This window comes from Plodia interpunctella, chromosome 30 (genome assembly GCF_027563975.2).
Source record: "Plodia interpunctella isolate USDA-ARS_2022_Savannah chromosome 30, ilPloInte3.2, whole genome shotgun sequence".
Classification (NCBI taxonomy): Eukaryota; Metazoa; Arthropoda; class Insecta; order Lepidoptera; family Pyralidae; genus Plodia; species Plodia interpunctella.
In genome coordinates this window covers 3,951,042-3,969,543 of record NC_071323.1, presented here as the reverse complement: position 1 = coordinate 3,969,543, position 18,502 = coordinate 3,951,042, and the positions used below count along the sequence as shown (strand labels likewise).

General features: G+C 40.3%; 3 protein-coding genes across 10 annotated transcripts; 2 read left to right on the top strand and 1 right to left on the bottom strand.

The window, feature by feature from the left end:
• Positions 1-329: 329 nt before the first annotated feature.
• On the bottom strand, positions 330-4,877 carry LOC128682518 (oocyte zinc finger protein XlCOF6-like). Of its 3 annotated transcripts, none has more exons than XM_053767258.2 (7): positions 4,606-4,877; positions 3,854-3,980; positions 3,442-3,513; positions 2,985-3,110; positions 1,425-2,307; positions 1,061-1,144; positions 330-529 (listed from the first exon to the last, which is right to left on the bottom strand). In XM_053767258.2, the coding sequence occupies exons 1-7, from the start codon at positions 4,732-4,734 to the stop codon at positions 367-369; spliced, it is 1,584 nt and encodes a 527-aa protein (XP_053623233.1). In that variant the 5' UTR covers positions 4,735-4,877; the 3' UTR covers positions 330-366. The 3 variants fall into 3 exon arrangements, 1 of the variants encoding a protein (XP_053623233.1); XR_008406122.2 differs by having other exon boundaries at positions 461-529; positions 1,061-1,170; XR_008406123.2 differs by having other exon boundaries at positions 461-529; positions 1,061-1,140; positions 4,606-4,876.
• A 404-nt stretch (positions 4,878-5,281) lies between these two features.
• LOC128682519 (pyrimidodiazepine synthase) lies at positions 5,282-12,522 on the top strand. Its single transcript, XM_053767261.2, has 7 exons — positions 5,282-5,820; positions 6,942-7,115; positions 7,691-7,778; positions 8,544-8,622; positions 9,154-9,256; positions 9,342-9,475; positions 9,949-12,522. Exons 1-7 carry the CDS (start codon positions 5,793-5,795, stop codon positions 10,066-10,068), a joined length of 726 nt encoding a protein of 241 aa, XP_053623236.1. The 5' UTR covers positions 5,282-5,792; the 3' UTR covers positions 10,069-12,522.
• Positions 12,523-13,956: 1,434 nt separating this feature from the next.
• LOC128682551 (zinc finger protein ZFP2-like) lies at positions 13,957-18,235 on the top strand. Of its 6 annotated transcripts, none has more exons than XM_053767314.2 (6): positions 13,957-14,011; positions 14,288-14,479; positions 14,568-14,699; positions 14,783-14,963; positions 15,010-15,198; positions 16,660-18,235. In XM_053767314.2, the coding sequence occupies exons 2-6, from the start codon at positions 14,372-14,374 to the stop codon at positions 17,979-17,981; spliced, it is 1,932 nt and encodes a 643-aa protein (XP_053623289.1). In that variant the 5' UTR covers positions 13,957-14,011; positions 14,288-14,371; the 3' UTR covers positions 17,982-18,235. The 6 variants fall into 6 exon arrangements, with proteins under 6 accessions (XP_053623289.1, XP_053623291.1, XP_053623288.1 ...); XM_053767316.2 differs by having other exon boundaries at positions 14,006-14,221; positions 15,043-15,198; XM_053767313.2 differs by having other exon boundaries at positions 14,009-14,217.
• Positions 18,236-18,502: the final 267 nt, after the last annotated feature.

The following is an 18,502-nucleotide window of genomic DNA, read 5'->3' as shown; positions in this document are numbered from 1 at the left end:
AACCTCATTTTGTCTGGATAGTTTTTGGCTACAAGTTATTGGATATTTCTTCAAAAGTTCCTGTGTTATGGACACCATTTTCCGATCAAATTGAGATTGATCATAAATTAAACGCACACAAGATCAATACTTATTACTTGTATAATGATTGATGTGGTGCTGACTTACGCATACAATTCATTCAGTACTAGCCTTTACCCGTGGCTTCGCCCGCATTTCTTTCAAGAAAAAAATCGAAGTAAAACCTCACGTCTATTGGACCGGTAAAATCTTTTTGTCCTTCACATTAGTCTGAAAGGGATGGGAACACGGGTACAGAGGTACAATGAAACACAGTGCAGTCGCGTACACATGTTACAGTATGTATTATGTGAGGGCGGAGATGTCGCGCGCGGCGGCGGAGACCCCGTGCGCGGCGAGCAGGTGCGCGCGCAGACTGCACTTCTGCACGAAGCCGAGCGCGCAGCGCGCGCAGCGGAAGCGGCGCTCGTCCGCGTGGATGCGCTTGTGCTCGCGCAGCGTGTACTTCCTGCCGATACCAGGTTCATGTAAACCCGCTAATACCCGCGGTTTCGTATCACCAGTCAATGGCTATTGAACACGAATTTTTTTTGATTCCTGCGCGAGCACTAGATGTCTAGGTTTTCATATTGTATTCCTATCATTCTATTCTATTCTACCAATTTGTATTAACAAGGAAAAATATAATTATTAAATCTTTAGCTCAATAGTTGGATCTTTTTAGTTACGGAACTAATCGATAAAAATTGGTACCGTAACGAAAAATATCCATTAGCCCACTAAAAAAAGTCCCATATTCGAATCCCACTCGTGCCAATCTACTTTTTATTGGAATACCGATCTGACTCTTGTCTAGTAACAGACCGCTAGTTACTTCCCGCGAAAGAAAACGTCGTGAGGAAGTAGCAGCTCACTAATGTGTACGTGGACAGTACTTGTCACCAGAGGGCGGTAGGGAATTGCCTCTTTGAATATAGTTTGACACTCGTGTGTGTGTGTGTGTGAGAGAGAGAGAGAGAGAGAGAGAGAGAGAGGTCACCTGGCGTAGGCCTTGTGGCAGACGTCGCAGGCGAAGGCGCGCTCGCCCGAGTGCTTCACCATGTGCGCCTTCAGCGCCTTCTTGCTGGAAACGTGTCGCTCTGTTTCAAACTAGTTTTTAACAAAACAAAACACTTTTAGCTGAAGCTTTTATTGCCGGAGCGATCTTGCCGCACGTTGTCTCGCACCCAACGTGTGACAAGAGATAAAAATCAAGGCCGTGCTGTAAACCGTTGAGGAGTTCCCTGAGGAGCCGATTCTGGGTGCACCATCAGGTCGTGCTTATCGTAATAATGCGTTAATAAACTACAAAACGACAGGACCTCCAAGAGTGACCTAGGCAAAGGCCGCCGGCATATACTTACCTGAAGAACCTGAAGCCGCACTCCGTGCACTGGCAGTTCCTCTCCATGAGGTGGCTCTTCTTGATGTGGTACATGAGCAGCGACTTGAGCGCGTACACCTTGTCACACACGTTGCACTTGTACGGCGTCTCCGAGTTGTGCACCTTGGTGAGGTGCTGGTTCCGCTGGTAGTAGCTGCGGAACGACTCGTTGCAGAACGGGCAGTTCGCGATGCTGCGGTTGCCCAAATGTTTAGTCTTTTCGTGGTAATGCTTTTTAGTTTTATTCGCGAACACTTTGTCACAGAAATCACACTTGAAACTGCCTTCCTGATGCGTCATCCGGTGCGCGTTCAGGGATCGCCTGGTGGCGAATGAAGTGTCACAGTCACTGCACGTGTAGTTCCTGTAATGCTTGTTCATGTGCTGCTTCAACATCTTGAACGTTTCGTACGTGGCGGAGCACATCGCGCAGTCGTACACCTCGCCCTTCTTCAGTTTGAACTGCTGCAGGTGGTCTTTGACGTCCTCATGTATGGTTTTCCCGTGAACCTTGACCAGGTGCTCCTTGAGCTTCGCCAGGTTCTCCATGCTCTCGTCGCATATGGTGCACTTCAGGTCCGTGATGTCCAGTTTGACGCCGTATTCCAAGTCGAAGGTCACTTTGTGTTCTAGACGTTGCGCTGTGTGGTCGGCGTCGGTGTGTCCCCGTAAGTCCCTCGGGTCGGGGTAGGAGTTGTCGCAGTACGCGCACTGGTAGCCGACCAGGGTCTTGTTGCGGAAGGGCAGCGCGTTGGAGGCCTGCAGCACCGCGGACAGGTTGTGGCGGAGCTTGGCCTTGAGCTGGCTGCTGGAGCCCCAGCGAGGGGCTTCGCTGGCTTTGCGGCCCTTCTTCGCGGTCAAGTCTGTCGGGTCAGGAAATATAAACTTACTGTTACTTGCTTGCTCGAGTGGTTCGATAGCTCAGTTGAAACAGCTGCTGTCCCAGAATGGCAAAGATAAATAGAAGAACTCTTTATTGGATTTGTTTGTTCAATTTTTACTTTAAAAAAGAGGACCATCATTTGACAACATTTCTTTCGACAACAAGTCATATGATAAAAAGCAATATGGAACCAATTTGTCCTGCCACTACCTACATAGACCTAAAATAGTTATTATACCAAATACTCAAAATGCAAAGTCATTCCAACTTATATTATAAATACGAAAGTTGTTACCTCTTCACTACCTCTCTCTTCTTCTTATCTACTCAAGCAAATTTCTTGAAATGCATTACTGTAGTTTAAAGTACGGAGGGTACCTTGCATCCCGGAAAAATATTCCCGTGGGAAAATCACGATCCTTTACAAAATCCAATATTAGGATGACATCATTTTACCAGTTCCTTTTTACTAAATTTAATTTTGCGAATTAATGTTCGATGACAGGACTGCAATCGATTTAAATATCAAGTGATTTCATCATTCGGACTTTAAAATGTAGTGTGAGCCGGGGTGGGACGTTGTACACGACGCGTACACGATATGGGAAAAAGGGGCAGCGTGTGGATAGTACATGCTACGTGTTTGTGTACGCTCACCCGCGGCAGTCGTGAGTTTGCCCGACGTCTTCTCCTCTCGCTCTCTCTTCCTCGCCCTCCTCTTCTTGCGCGCGGGCGCTTCGCATTCCACCTTCACATTCTCCACGGCCACGTCTTTCGCTGAAACTAATTTACTTGTTATTCAGCCTATTTCATTTTCCGTTCATCTGCAAGTGTCGATAGGTCAGACTAGATGTACGGGCGGAGCTGCGTACCCTACCCGTCTGTCTTTTGCCCCGCGTATCGTCACACTACTTTTGTTAGAGAAATGGCAATAAAGATTCGCCTGTTGTCTCTCAATCTTATACAAAAAAGAAAAGTAAATTGATCTAGAACAAAAACTAAAATTTTCGTCTAATTAGCTTAAAAAAGACCATAGCGTACATCCAGAATAAATGAATCTACACATTCAATAAGCAATAATTAAAGTTTCACAGTGTTCACACGACGCACTGACCGGCCTCAGACAAGAAGTAGTCGTCGGAGTCGTCCTCTGGCTCCAGTTTCACTTCCGGCTCCGGCTTCACATCTGTGACCGCAAACACAAAATATATGATATTCACTATTCTATTTTACAAGCTTTCATTCAATTGATGAGTCATCTTGCAAGTTGAATATCACCTTTTTTCACTTGTCCTATAAAGATGAAATTTTCCACATCGCTTCAGTTTCCAATATTCTGAATAGTTTAATTCTTTCATGGTGACTCTTTAAATCAGAGGGTGAAGTACTGGATGGGTAGATGTCAGGCAGGTGGGTTGTAAAATCACAGTTTAATTTTCAATATACTCAGGTTATTTTTTTTGCTGACTCTGGGCTTCGCGGCGTCACAGCCTCCAATATAACCAGGAATGCGGAGATGAGAGTACCGTGCTGGCGGCCGGCGGAGCGCAGCTCTTCCTCGCTGTGCAGCACGAGCTGGCGGAAGGCGCAGGCGCCGCGCAGCTGCTGCACGCACGCCTCGCAGATGGCGCTGCTCCGCGGGGTCACACTCAGCTGCAACATGGAGTTACATTGACAAGCATTGTTGGGTATCCAGGGACCAAATTTATTTCTACATTCTTTTTTCAGCTTCATTCTGGGACAGACAGCTGAAGCAAAGGAGGATATCGAGTCTCTCCAGGCTGAGGAACAACTGCCCTATATGATGAGCTGGTGCCCGATTGTGTGCAGTCCGGAAAGAGTCAATATGTCTGTTAACAATGGTTTGGTTCCACCAAACTGTGATCTACATGATATACACATGTCCAGTAACAAACAGCATTCTTTATCTGTTATCTGTCTCTAATAAATAGGTTAAAATAAGTAAATTTATTTTTTTTTAATATAGTTAGTAAACAAAATAATAATGTAAAGGAAATCTCAATAAGACAACAAAAGTTAAATTAATGACTTGTTAAGACACTAATTGAATTGTGACTAAAAGAATTGTATCTTATTCAATATATAATATATTAAATAAAGTCAACCACTCTAGCGGAACCTGTGGTCATTTGTAAAAATGTTTGCCCACACTGCGACTAGTAATATACTCAAGAGCTCCGGCCGTGGCGAGCACTGCGCCACGAAAGTCGGCATATATTTTCCATTTTTACCAAAACAATGAAATACTATGGCTTACCACAATATTGAAGCATTCTTGAAGCATCTCCGAATAGACCTCCTTTTTGTTCAGCCACAGGTAGGAGGTGTTCAGGTCCCTGTGCGCGCCTGCGGACAGGCAACAACGGCAGGTCTGGGGGAGCTCCATCGCTGACCGCGACTATCTTCACTGTTCGATACCTAATATACTAAGACATGCAATCGTTTGCTTAGCTTTCAGTTCATTTTCATTTTTAAACTAGGTGAAATCAAGAAAGAAAACAAACAACACTTTTCTTTCTCCAAAAAAAAATAACAACACAATAGCTTGTTTGACATCAATCTTTTATTATGACATTGATTTTAGTTTGACAGCTTTTACTTATTTTCCCTCATCGGCATATCAGACTGAGTGAATGCGATGCCAGCCATACAATACAATAAAAAAAAATCCACAGCTATATAAAAACATTACTAAAAATCAAATTATTACATACAAATATAATTCAACATTGCGATAAAGGTACCTACCATAATACAAAGTAGTAGGTACATACTTTGTATTTTTTATAATCAAATAACGCTTGTACACTTAGTTTTAAAACTATCCAATCGCATCGCATCAGCTGTTGAAGTATCAATTGGACAAAATGATGAGACAGTGGAATACATTCCTAATTAAAAACTGTCAAAGACTAAAAAAAATACCCACCAAACAGAAACGTACAGTAGGTAGGCACCTACGTACCAGCTTCTCGCTATGTATTAGGCTGTGATTTCTCCGTAAGAAATATATAACCTAAAATTTATTTTATCTTAGTTTGTGATTATAAAATAATTAATACTTGCTATCTAATGGCCGTACACAAAAACAAACCCACAGTCCATAGAATCTCCCTCAGCCGGCGATCTTACCTAAAAAGAGGAACTTTGGTGAAAATGTGTTGATGTTAACCTACTTGTATTTATAACCCTGCTGATGTGAAAAGATCTCCATAGCCACGGCCACCATTGGAATGTTATTGTATCATCGACTTCGTAGCGTTGGCGACGACTAACAGCTAACCGGGTCAGCCACCAATGATGTCATAGTAGGTGTAAAAGTGGTACAAGTAGAATATAATTTTAAATGTGACGTCGATTGCTCGGTGAGACGGGGGAAGTAGTACACATTTTATCGGCTAAAATAGTTTTTAAAATAGAATATTGTGTGAATACGTGAAAAATATGTCATATTACCAGCATAAATCATCGGGTAAGTTTCAAACTGTTATTGTTTCTGTGTTATCTAGTTATAATGGTTCTTTTTTTCGGCGCCGCCGGTAAGAATAAGAACTATTTAAATACCTAAATAAATGTGTAATTACGCACGAATAAAAGGAGAACAAAAATATTTTTTTAAACAATCGACTGCTGCATTGTGAAAATGTTTTAAAAATATACCTAATGCGATAATTGAACAGGTACAGCTGTTTTCAGAATTGATGATAGGTAGGTACCTACCTGTGAATAAGTACTTTAGACAAGGTACCAACCTACGATCGAAAACTTCGATGATACATCGATAACGATAAAATTAAAATGAAATTTAGGTTTAAATTTTGTTTTTTTTTTTGTTAGATGGTGTGCTATTTACGCATTAAACAGTTTAGTTTTTATTTTCACTATTATTTGGATTTCTGTGGTTGTATTAACATTTTTCCTTCTTTCTTTCCATTTTGTGGTAAAAATGTCGAAATCAGTTCAAGGAGCCTCATTGATGTAACAAATGCCTCGCGATGACATCACAGTCGCGCAAGCTATCGTATGCCGACCTCTGCTCGTGTCTCGTCACCTACCTGCTTAGATGATCAATTCGGATTTTTTTATCTTCAGTCTTAAAATTATTATTTAAATGCGAGTTTATCTGTTACACGTTTATGATGAAATAGCTAGACCGAATTTGATGTTTATGGGTGAACACATAGGATTGAATGATTATGTTAAACACATATATTTTAGGGGACTGAGCCTAGGTATTTTGTTTGTTTTATTTAACTTTGATCGAGGGAATCTGAAATTGCCTTAGCGACAAGTCAAATCAGATTGTATATTCTAACGAGAACACAACAATAGCAAGTCAATCAATCAGTAAACGACTCGTGTATTTGATAGGGAACAATAGCGTTTCCATGGAGGGATAATCAGCACCCTCCCAACCAACTTTTTGTAGATGTACCCTGTGCACTGTACGGCTAGATTACAAGACGCACATTGCCGTGAAGTTTGTTGCGCCGCTTCTTCACCTGCTTTGAAAATCTGTAGACTAGATTAATACGTACATTTTTGACATGAATAAGTGATGTACTTATATGAATATTGTTGAACGTTGGTCAGAGGCGCCGCCACCGCCGCCGCTGCCGCCGGGCCAGCTGCGGCTGTACCACGTGCACATGAACCCGTACGCGCACCGCGTGCGGCTCGTGCTGGAGGCCAAGCGCGTGCCGTACGAGCTGCACGCGCTCGACCCGCTGCGGCTGCCCGACTGGTTCCGGGAGAAGAATCCCAGACGTAAATACGACCATCTTTCTTCTTGACCTTTTTCCCACTCTTGTGATGTCACAGAACGTTAACTCCTTCCATTTAACTGTTTTGATATTACACTTCCTTCTTATTCATACTTTTTTTGATGCATCCATCCACCTCGTTAGCACGTCATTGTAATGGATGTCGATCTCTCTTATTTACACGATGCATGCATACCTACGCTGATGCGACATAGAGACAGCACGAGAGCGTAAGTAATGTGCTACGTATTTGTATAATTCGTGGAAGGCCTTCTGTTTTATCAACCTGAAGTCTTATAATAATATAGTTTTCTTCCAGTCTCATATGCCCATACAATCCTAGCTTATAACTATTAGCTGCTTCCACGATACGGCGGGGAACGCTGCAAGTGTTATAGGTAGGCACTTTTGCTTTAATTCATGACGTAATTCTTGTATGAATTTTTGTTGACATTATCAATACCTGTTTAAAAGAACATAGAAAATATGTAAAATGAAAAACAATTAGAAAATAAAAGAGCACACAATACACAGGAGATGAGAAACATATATGAATGAAGGTATGAAATAAATTTGCAGTAAAAATCCCGGTGCTGGAGGTGCCGACGCCGCAGGGCGACCGCTGCCTGTTCGAGAGCATCGTCATCTGCGACTACCTGGACGAGAGGTAGGCCGTGATCGTGACGCTATACACAATACGAAAGCTGTCAGGTAGATCCATGAGTGAGTGTGTTTCCACGATAAACTCGAAGAATACTGCACGAATATCACTAATAGATATTTTTACCCGAGTGAAGCTTGGGCGGGCCGCTAGTAAAGAGTTTAAGCAGTGCTGGTTCCAGAATTATCTATAGCTTTATAGGTAGAATCGAAAACTCTCAAATAATGAAGGCATTCTGCATCAAACTTCTTTGATCAAATCGCTAGTGTCGTGATCGTGAAAGATCGATATTTTCGATTGTTCATAAAAATGTTAAAATATACTTTAAGGTAAAGTATGTTTTGTCTCGTTCTGTCAATGTCAAATACTTTAAAGTGCGATAGTGACAAAACATATTTTGGCTAAAAGAATATATTTCTTTGTTACTAATGCCCCATGTTATAATTTTTATTAATAGTTATAGTTATGTACAATTGCAATATTATTAATATCCACACTACCTGATATTATATGCGAAAGATTTTCTGTCACGCTGTCATGGCCAAACTACAAGCGATTTTAATGAATTAGTATTTAGAATACTATAGGTATCTAATGAAATGACGCAAAAGTCAAACATACACACACAAAGCTAGTTCGATATAAATTCTCATATCTTTTGAACCCCGTTTGTTTTATCGCATATACAAAACTTCCAATTTGTTACCTCTACTCGTTCGGATCCGTTTTCCCTCTCGATGTCCGGACCCCTAAAAAGTTCCCTATTGGCAGGTACCCGCAGAACCCGCTGCACTCCAGCGACCCGCTCGTGAAGGCGCAGGACCGCCTGCTCATCGAGCGGTTCAACGAGGTACCTCTCTCTCTCTCTCTCTCTCTCTCTCTCTCTCGCGATCTCTCGTGCTGTCGACAGAGAAGTTGTATGGAAATGTTCTTTGTCTTATTACTCTGATCGTATTCGCACCTGTGGCGCCCTGAAGCCCGGTTACAATACCCATACTTGCGTACTATTTTTAATATGAAAATGTGTTTTTGTCCTTTTTTCACGTCGAAACATTAGAATTTATTCAAACATTTTATATAACTTTCAATGTCTACAAATATAGGTCATTAAAATTGAAAATAATATTATTTAAGTAAGTGATAATAATAATATTATTAGTTAAGAGTACCCGCTACTCTCTACTGAAAATACTGTACGTCGGCGTGAGACGTGAAGAGATGAATTGATTCGGCCGAACTGGCACGGTCTCGACAGCTCAGTGGTCACAGCACTGTCCCGGATAGACAGGGGCGCGGGCTCAATTCCCGCTCGATTACAGAAATTTTTAAAAATAAGTTAAAAAGCATGTGTAACAAATTTTATGAAAAAAAAAAATTACAGCTGATCAAAGGCAGCCTGGAGTGCTTCGACACGAACTTCACGTTCGGCGGCGACCAGATCCTGCAGACCGTCGACGTCTTCGAGAAGGAGCTGGCCGCTAGAGGTGACTATTACTTAACTGGCTTCTTATACACGTCTATTTTTTAATCTCATGTTTCTTTTTGCTAGTTTCCACATGTCGTCCACAGGGACGGCGTACTTCGGCGGCAGCTCAGCCGGTATGCTGGACTACATGGTGTGGCCCTGGCTCGAGCGGCTGTGTCTGCTGCGCTGTCTGCGCCCGCGGGCCTTCGACGCCAAGCGGGACGCCTTCCCACACATGGTGACTCTCTCTCTCTCTCTCTCTCACTCTCTCTCTCTCTCTCTCTCACTCTGCCTCGGCTTTGCGTGCACCAGGTTACACTTGCAGCTATGAAGAGAAATAACCATACAATTTTGAAGATTTGGCTGTGATTTTCCAACCGGCAGCCTGCCTGACGTCAACCCTCTCTGGGGACGCCATTGTTGTCTATCAAGGCTATTATGGCTACGTGTCACTTAGTCGTCTCGTATGACGTCCACAAGAGTATAGAAGAGGTCCTATTCTAAATCAAAATCAAAATCAAACCGCCTGACCCGGTTTCGCTCTGGTTCAACCGTAACAAATTATACACCTAAATCTTTGTCAGGAATCGCTTTCCGCTATCTGTCCCTGCCTATACTTACATATTCAAAACTACGCAACGGATAGCATTGATGATTTGTTTTATAGATTGTTAATTCCTAATTGCTGTGATCTATAAAGCCTTGTGACAGTCTCAGTGGGGGCACGCGATGCAGTGCGAGGCGGTCGTGAAGCAGCTGGCGAGCTCCCCCGAGCGCTACCTGCAGTACTACCGCAGCGCGCGCGCGCACGCCATGGGCTATTGTCTGTGAGGCGATAGTACTGTTAATACACGTCTAATGCGAGTATCAATAGTATTGCTGCGAAATGGCAATCGATAGTATCGATTGGCCTATCGATAATGTGACTTTTTCGATTAGAACTATCGATTGTCAAACTATTGATAGTTCGGCAATAGTTGAGAATCCTACTTTCTTCGTCACGAACTCCAGCGGTGCAGATGACGGACAGCTACGTGTATAACCATATCTATTGCAGATTTTTTAAACCCCGACTAAGTTGTATGTCTGTTTGACGTGTCTGTGTATCTGTATGTCTGTGGCTGTAGCAGCCAAACGGCTGGACCGTTTTAGATCTAGATTTTTTATTTAAAAGGTAATTCAATCGAGTGTGTTTTTATCTGTTCGGAAAATGTGTGTTCAGCGGCTTGGAAACCTTCCAGCAGCTTCTATCAGAACGACATCTTAGTCGTAAGAGTCGGGGTTTCTTAGATTTTTAATATAATTTTTATTGTTAGTATCAATTTAAAACTGAATGGCCGTATTAAAGAGTGTCACCATATGCCATACGTGAAATACAAACATGGCCTTTCAGCACACATATATCTTTTTCCACGCATCACTCACTTGGGCAAACACAACATCGAAGTACTTACTAAATCCATTTAATAAGTACTTAAACTAAATTATGTTTTGTCTTGTTTTGTCAATAGCAGATATTACAAAGCGCGATTATCAAACATTACTAAACAAAAAAAAGCTAAAGTGACTTCAAAATGTTGTATGGTTTATTTATTTACATGATATCGCAAAACCGATCTTATTTTATATTATGAGTTGTATGTACATATAACTGATGTAGATACTTATATAAAGAAATAAACTTCTTGTGAAAATTTTAAACATTAATGTATTAATGTTTATAATAATTGTAGAATTAAGATAGTCTAATCATTTTTATTTTATTTATAACATTATTTTTTGTTTATAACAATATTTTTATTTATTTAAGGTTAGGTTAGGTTGGTATTCGACTGTAAACAAGGTCGATTTCTAGATGTCCTTGAAAAAGCAATGCTTCAAAACAAATTGACTTGCGGAGCGCCTCCCATTGTAAATTATTTTGTCTTAGTCATAGTGATAGTTATATTGTTCAATAATTAAGGCCCAATGTATCATATTGCTAGTTTTTAGAACATATGTTGGTTCCGTAGACGAAGAAAACTACAGACATCGTCATATCTTTCGTTCCGGGCATACAAGAAAGAGACACGCTTATGGCGTATGGAAATACACGAGAACACATAAGACAGAGCGTATATTTTGTCAGCTATCTCACCGTTTTGTTCTAACAAAGGCCGGAAGTTATTTGGTAATGTTCTATTTCACTTTGATAGGTACATACGCTAGTTCGTTGTCTTTAGTTTTCTTTGTTAGCTCACCCTGTTATTCATAAAAAGTTAAACCATACTTCAAGCTAAAATGTGTTTTGTCTCTTTCAATTTCAAATTTTATACAGCGCGAGTGCGGGTGACGCAACATAGCTTAGCTTGAAGTATGTTTTTACTTTTTTTTATGAATTACAGAGTCAGTCTCGTGTGGATCATGAAGCTGGAGAAAATAGGCGCCCGCATTCCTTTTTGATGCAAGCTATATTGCTATCTCTTTCGTCTGTGCCCCAACTTTTCTTGCTATGCATTATGCGAGAAATATATATAGCTATATAACGTACTTAGTTATATGTTTCACCGCGCAGGAAGAAGAGGTCGGCATCAGATGAAGAGATTACAATTCCTTAGCAGCTCGGTCTCCAGGATAATGGCGTGGAATAGTTCAGGCGTACTAGGTACTTATTAGGAAACCATTTGCGTACACACGTTCTCTTCTGTGTCTTTTTTACACGATGCGATACGGGCAAAATAGCAATGGACGTTAGGAACGTGCTACGTGTTTGTATGTTTGGTAGTTTCCAATGTATGGTAATGGTACCGCGACAGAGCATTAACATCATATCAGCAATACCTATGATAAAAGAAACACAAATATGAACATAATGTGTTAGATCTGCATTTTTAAATTAAAAGATATAATACATGCATAATATACTTACCTAGCACAAATAAATAGGTATATTTTGGTATACAAATAATAAATAGGTATATTTTGGTATACAAATAAAACTTAAGTCTGTATTAGGCATGAGCCATGCATACTAATGGCGCGCGACCTGTATAGATTAAGAAGGGCCGCGCGCGCGGCCCCGGTGTCTCAGTCAATTTTGACGTACGCCAAAATACGCCATTTTATCAAAACGACGGGCGCACGCAGAGACTGCTGCGTCCATAGATGAGAGCCGTGTAGTCCGTTATAACTTTAGTTATAACAGAATTTACTATTTCGATGTTCAACAATACATTAAAATAGAAGTTACCCTGTGTCGATTAACAAGGCTATTTATAAGGAAAAATAAATGTATTATGAGTGACATCGCATCGTTTTTTATTTATTCGACACCAGCTTTACCTTCGCGGGTTCGCCCGCGTGAATTTCCCACGGGAAATGTACTTTTTAAGATTCCGTCTGTTTGTCACAGACTATTTGCTCCGGACCTAATAGTCCAAATCAGGTGACGTGGTATGTAATCCTACGATCCAAACACAAGAGTGCAGAGTAAATATTTAAGTTAATATTTTTTTCAATTAATTAGGAAAAATATTTTCGGTGGAAAATTAGGAAATTCCATTACATAATGATTAATTAATTTGAGAAAAATTGGACAGATGGTGCCAGTTTATATTGATGTAATGTTCTTATATTTGAAAAATATATAAAATATATGTAAAAGAATTCTATATACTATGTACATAACCCTCTTAAAGCGAGCGAGTCAACACGCACTTGACCGATTTTTTCTCTTAAATTTCGTTTCACTTTCGCTCATACTAAAAAGAGATAGGCTAAAAGAAAAAGAGATTAAGTACCTACCTGTTATTTTGCGAAATATCCACAGATATAAAAACATTACGAAATATCATATTTCTAATAATATATCTCTAGTAAGACAGGAATTGAACAATAGGGAGTATTACTGCGCTTAGGGACAAAAGCTTTGTCGCCTTTTGCTAAGTCGGTGAAAACGTTTATTTTAGAGTACTTTATTCATATTTTCCTTGTGTAAGCATTCGTTTGTGAAAATATACAACAGTGTTGCATATTCGGGTGCCCAAATATTGGGATAGATTATTTTTTAAAAGATAACAAAAAGTATGGGAAACCGCTGCAAAAAAATATAGACTTCATACAAGTAAGGCTTTCAGTCAAAATCAAGTTTATCCAAAGTTGACCAAATAAGATGCAGAACATAACCTAAAATTGTGTTATTATTTTCAGGACCAATTAACCGCCCTTCAGTTTTCTTATAAGTTCAGTTCAGTTGTCTTAAAAGTGTACTCAAAGGCGACAAAGCTGCTAAACGTGAAGCTAAAAATCGTATATGAAGTTAACCCTATAGACGGTTTTTTGTTTATGTTTTTGATTTGAATGGTTTTTGGGTGGAAGTGCTTAATTGATTATGTTGAAGAAGTGGTGGTCGAAAATAATATACATATCCCAATCCCACCAATAGTGCAATGTGATATCAATAGTATTCAATAATTATAATTGTATTGTGTTTTACAATGGCCTATTCAATAATTCACTAAATCCTTCCTTTTTCCTATAAACTCGGACCACGATTGCGTAGAAGGTATTTTTGGTCGTAAATCTGAAACAATATTGAAAATTAGCGCTTTTTGCCTCCATTGGCAATGTTTGTGTACCTTAGTTGTACCAGTATCGCCATCTGCGCTGAGTTTTGCGTAATATGCCCCACTCCATAAACAGGACACAGGACCAACAGGACCCTGCTGGCAACACTGCCTCGAGTCAATGTCAAGATTGTCAGATGAAGAAGTGACATTATTTTGTCGTAATCAATGTAAATATTACTAAAAATAAATGTAACTATACCTACCTAGTTAAATTTTTCAATTTTTAAATTAGTTTTGTTTTAACGTTTTATTAATGAGCAAGAAACATCAATGCGCAGCGCATGTATTACTGTTTCTCACAATTAATGAAACTAAAATTGTGTTTTGTTGTAAAAAAGGGTCTTCCATTTTCGCGCGTTTCTTAGGTACCTAGGTAGGTAGGTACCTAATTTCTTCAGGTCTTGTTGAAGACCATCTTGCCATCTTTTCTCGGTCTTCCTCAGGGTCTCTCCGGTTGCGGGGTCCTCAATTTAGATTATTCAAGAAAGGCTCGCAAGTGGTTTGGTTAGAACAAGAATTGTGATGAAATGCCTAACGCAGTAGCAGCCTGTCGAGTCTGTCTGGCGGTGGACGTGCGGTTGTTAACAATCGCCGGCGCGCTCCAGCTGGTGTATGAGAAGATCACCAGCAATGCAGTTAGTACAACCACTAGTTCTTATCATGCTTAAAGCTTACGCCAGTTGGAAGAACACAATGTAACTTCATTGTTGTTGAACATTTCAGCTGCACAGTGAGGGGAAGCCCGTGGCGGCGTGTTATATCTGCTACGCTCAGCTCGACAAGTGCCGCAAGTTGATGCTGACTTGTGCATTAGCAGAGAATGTGCTGAATGCTATGTTGCACAGACAGACTGAGGTAAAAACTTTTGAACCTTTTAATAAGTATCACAAATTGTAGTCAATAAAAAGTTTACATGTGATATATTTGTATGCTTACAGATAACTACAGAAGCAATATCCCTGATTGACCGCAAGGCTCAAGGGCTGCGTGGGTCACTGACCTGCAGTGGAGCTGTACATCATAATAGTGACATACACACTCCCGTGGAGATCAAATCTGAGCTGGAGTCAGATATGACCAAATTTGAGCCAATTAGACCCAAGGAGGAGCCAGAGGAAGGTATGTGCTTTGATATAGACAGAACAGCTTCTACATGGCTGTCTAGTTTTAAAAAAGGAGAATTTGTCTCAACATACAGGAACCAACATGAGTAGCGAGTTACCAGATCCTCTACAGCCTGACAACATGTGTGACACCAAATATAAATGTGACTTGGATGAAGAGGACCCTCTCAGTCTGTCACAGCTGCACGATGCAGAGATGGACACAGCCGGGAGTGGAGAGCGAGGAGAAGGTATGCTTTCCACACATTGTCCTTGAGTAGTATAACATACTGCTGTAGTATAACATATAAGATATTCCTGTGAGCTTTATAAAAATGTAGATTTATATTCCTAACATTTTGCAAATCTGACTTTTATGAAGTCCATTTGTGACATAGAGCATCTATCAATATTTTGTCTCATAAAGCATCTCAAGGCAATTAGTTACTAGCACTGGGTACCTGTTAGTAGCTACACTCAGCTCAGAACAGAAATATAATATTGACTTAGGTAATGCAACTGTGATCATCCCTGTAGAGAATAGTACATATTCTGTATCTGTGCAGTTCGGTTTAGTCAACTGTGAGTACATTGTGTAATGAAAAACAATGATACAAACCAAGTGCGGCGATTACTGGCGTGACCGAAGCTTGCCTTGCGCAGTACTTTCAATCTATGTATATTCATAAAAGAAAATATTCGTTTTTCTTTTTATAGTGGAAATTATTATTTTCAAAGCGTTATTTTCTTGAAGCTGTTTCAATATTGTAACAGGTAAATAGGCTTGAACTTAAACTTTCATGTGATTACTAGCTGTTGCCTGTGGCTTCGTCCGCGGAAATTTCCCACGGGAACAGTTACGTTTTCCGGGATGAAAGGTACCCTATATCCTTCTCTATACTTTAAAAGTTTCAAAATTTCAAGAAGATTGGTTGAGTAGATAGAGCTTGAAGAGGACACAAACTTTCTTCTTTTTCTTCTTAATAATTATCTGGGGGCACGGTAGTGCCCCCGCCAGACAAGCCAAGCGAAGCGCAAGGGCACTACCTACCTTTTCACGAAACGTTTCGTCGTATTTTTGAACCCTCGTAACTTTGGTTTGGATAATGCCAGATAGTTAACATTTTCAAGATATAATACCATGAGTTTGAATATCGTAGCTAGTATAGATATCTTAAAATTAGTAAAAATACTTTTTGTAACAAATAAAAAAATACGTGTGGGGTAATTTTTCAAAAATCATCCCCTAACTCTTTAAAAAAGGAGGTGACAGTTTATACGGAAATAGTGACGACGGCCGTCGCTGCAAGGTCAATAAAGAATTAAAAAAAAATTAAATATAAAAACTTAAAAAATAATATTTAAAAAATAAAGAAAACAAAACAAAAGTAGTGTTACTAGTAGTAGTGGTAGTGTAGTTACCAACTTACAAAAATAAATGAAATCCCACCAAAAACATTTTCATGTAAAAATGTTGCCAAGACGAGTCTAGTTTGTCTTCACAATCACACTACACTTGTCAAAATGTATGAAAAAGTGGTCAGATCTCATGCAGAGCCAAGATTCTTAATATATGCGCCCTAACTTCACCATATCTAACTTCACATACTCTACATTATAGTTAAAATGTGTGGCTTGGCTTTTGCTACCGTCACGTAGATTTCATAGGCATTATTATTGCTATATTATATAGATCTCAAAATCGTTGACAGATGTCGCTTCAGCGCAGACGTCGGGAGCTGACAAACGGAGACAAGCTGAAGGAAGTACAGCCCACAGCAGCCAGCGCAAGTCCCGACAAGATTCAGCTCCCGGGACTGCTGGAGGACACCGGTGTGATGTTTGTCAGAGACAATATTCTAAGAAGTCTAATTTGATGTTTCATATGAGAACTCACACCGGGGAGAAACCGTTCCAATGCAACGTTTGCGACAGGAAATTTTATCAAAATTGTGATTTGTTGCGCCACATGAGGACTCACACGGGGGAGAGGCCATTCAAGTGTAACTTTTGCGATTATCGTTGTATTCAAAAGTCCAGATTGACACATCACATTCGGACTCACACCGGGGAGCAACCGTTCCAGTGTAATATTTGTAATCATAAATTCAATCTTAACTCTGAGTTATTACGTCACAATAAAATTCACACCGGGGAGAAACCATTCAAGTGTAACCATTGCGATTACAGTTGTAATCAAAAGTATGTTTTGACAAATCACATTCGGACTCACACCGGGGAGCAACCGTTCCAGTGTAATGTCTGTAATCATAAATTCAATCATAACTCGGAATTGTTACGTCACATGCGAACTCACACCGGCGAGAAGCCGTTCCAGTGTAACCTCTGTGATTATCGATGTAATCATAAGTCTAGTTTAAAGGATCACATTAGGAACCACACAGGGGATAAACCATTCCAATGCCATGTGTGTAGTAATAAATTTAATCATAATTCTGAATTGTTACGTCACCTTAAAACTCACACCGGCGAGAAGCCCTTCCAGTGTAATCTTTGTGATTATCGTTGTAATCAAAAATCTAGATTAACACATCACATTAGGAACCACACTGGAGATAAACCACTGCAGTGCCACGTGTGCAGCAACAAGTTCAACCACAACTCTGAACTGCTGATCCACATCAGAAGCCACACAGGGGAGAGACCGTTTCAGTGTGATGTTTGCGATCGTCGTTTCAGGCAAAAGTCCAGTTTGAATTTTCACAAACGAACTCACACTGGAGACAAGCCATATCGATGTACTAAATGCGTTTTTAGCTGTAGAAGGAATTGTGATCTATCGAAGCACGTCAGAACCCACGCCGGGGAGAAACCGTTTCAATGTAACGTTTGCGGTGATCGTTTCAGTCGAAAGGCTAATTTATCCAGCCACAGCATATCTCACACGGGCGAGAAGCCTTACAAATGTGAAGTCTGCCAACATCGTTACAGACATGAACGCTCCTTTGCTCGACACATGAAGACACACGCCAGAGATCAACCCAGAGCTCCATTGAAACCGGAGTCGGAGTGACGGCAGTAGTTTCTGCTGAGGGTACTCAGCTTGAGTAAAGTTCGACGCATCTGGTTGCGGCTCCATTGTTTTACACGCGCCGAGCTGAAACTGTCAATATGCAAAATATTGTAGCGGTATTATATAATCTGTGATTGTAGTTAGAATATTAATGACTTGAAATCTATTGGCACGAATTTTGTGACAGTTCATAAAATAGGAGTACTCTAAAAGGTTACACGAATGGAGACGAGTAATAAACGTGTTGCGTGTGACCGTGTTTTATTACGATCCAGGCAGAGCTGCCGGCGAAGTTTTTAATTCATAGATTATGTATTCACTCAATAATTTTGAAATAATGTTTAGCGACTATGGTAACAAGTCTCACGGAATCTCTAGTACTTTTCCACAGTTGTTTATTTCTCCATAATAATTATGAAATATATTCAATGTAATGGAAGATGACGAAAATTCCATGTGTATAATAAAAAGCGTAGGCAAGTGATGCTTAAAAATGGTAATGTTTTATGGCGCTGTACCAA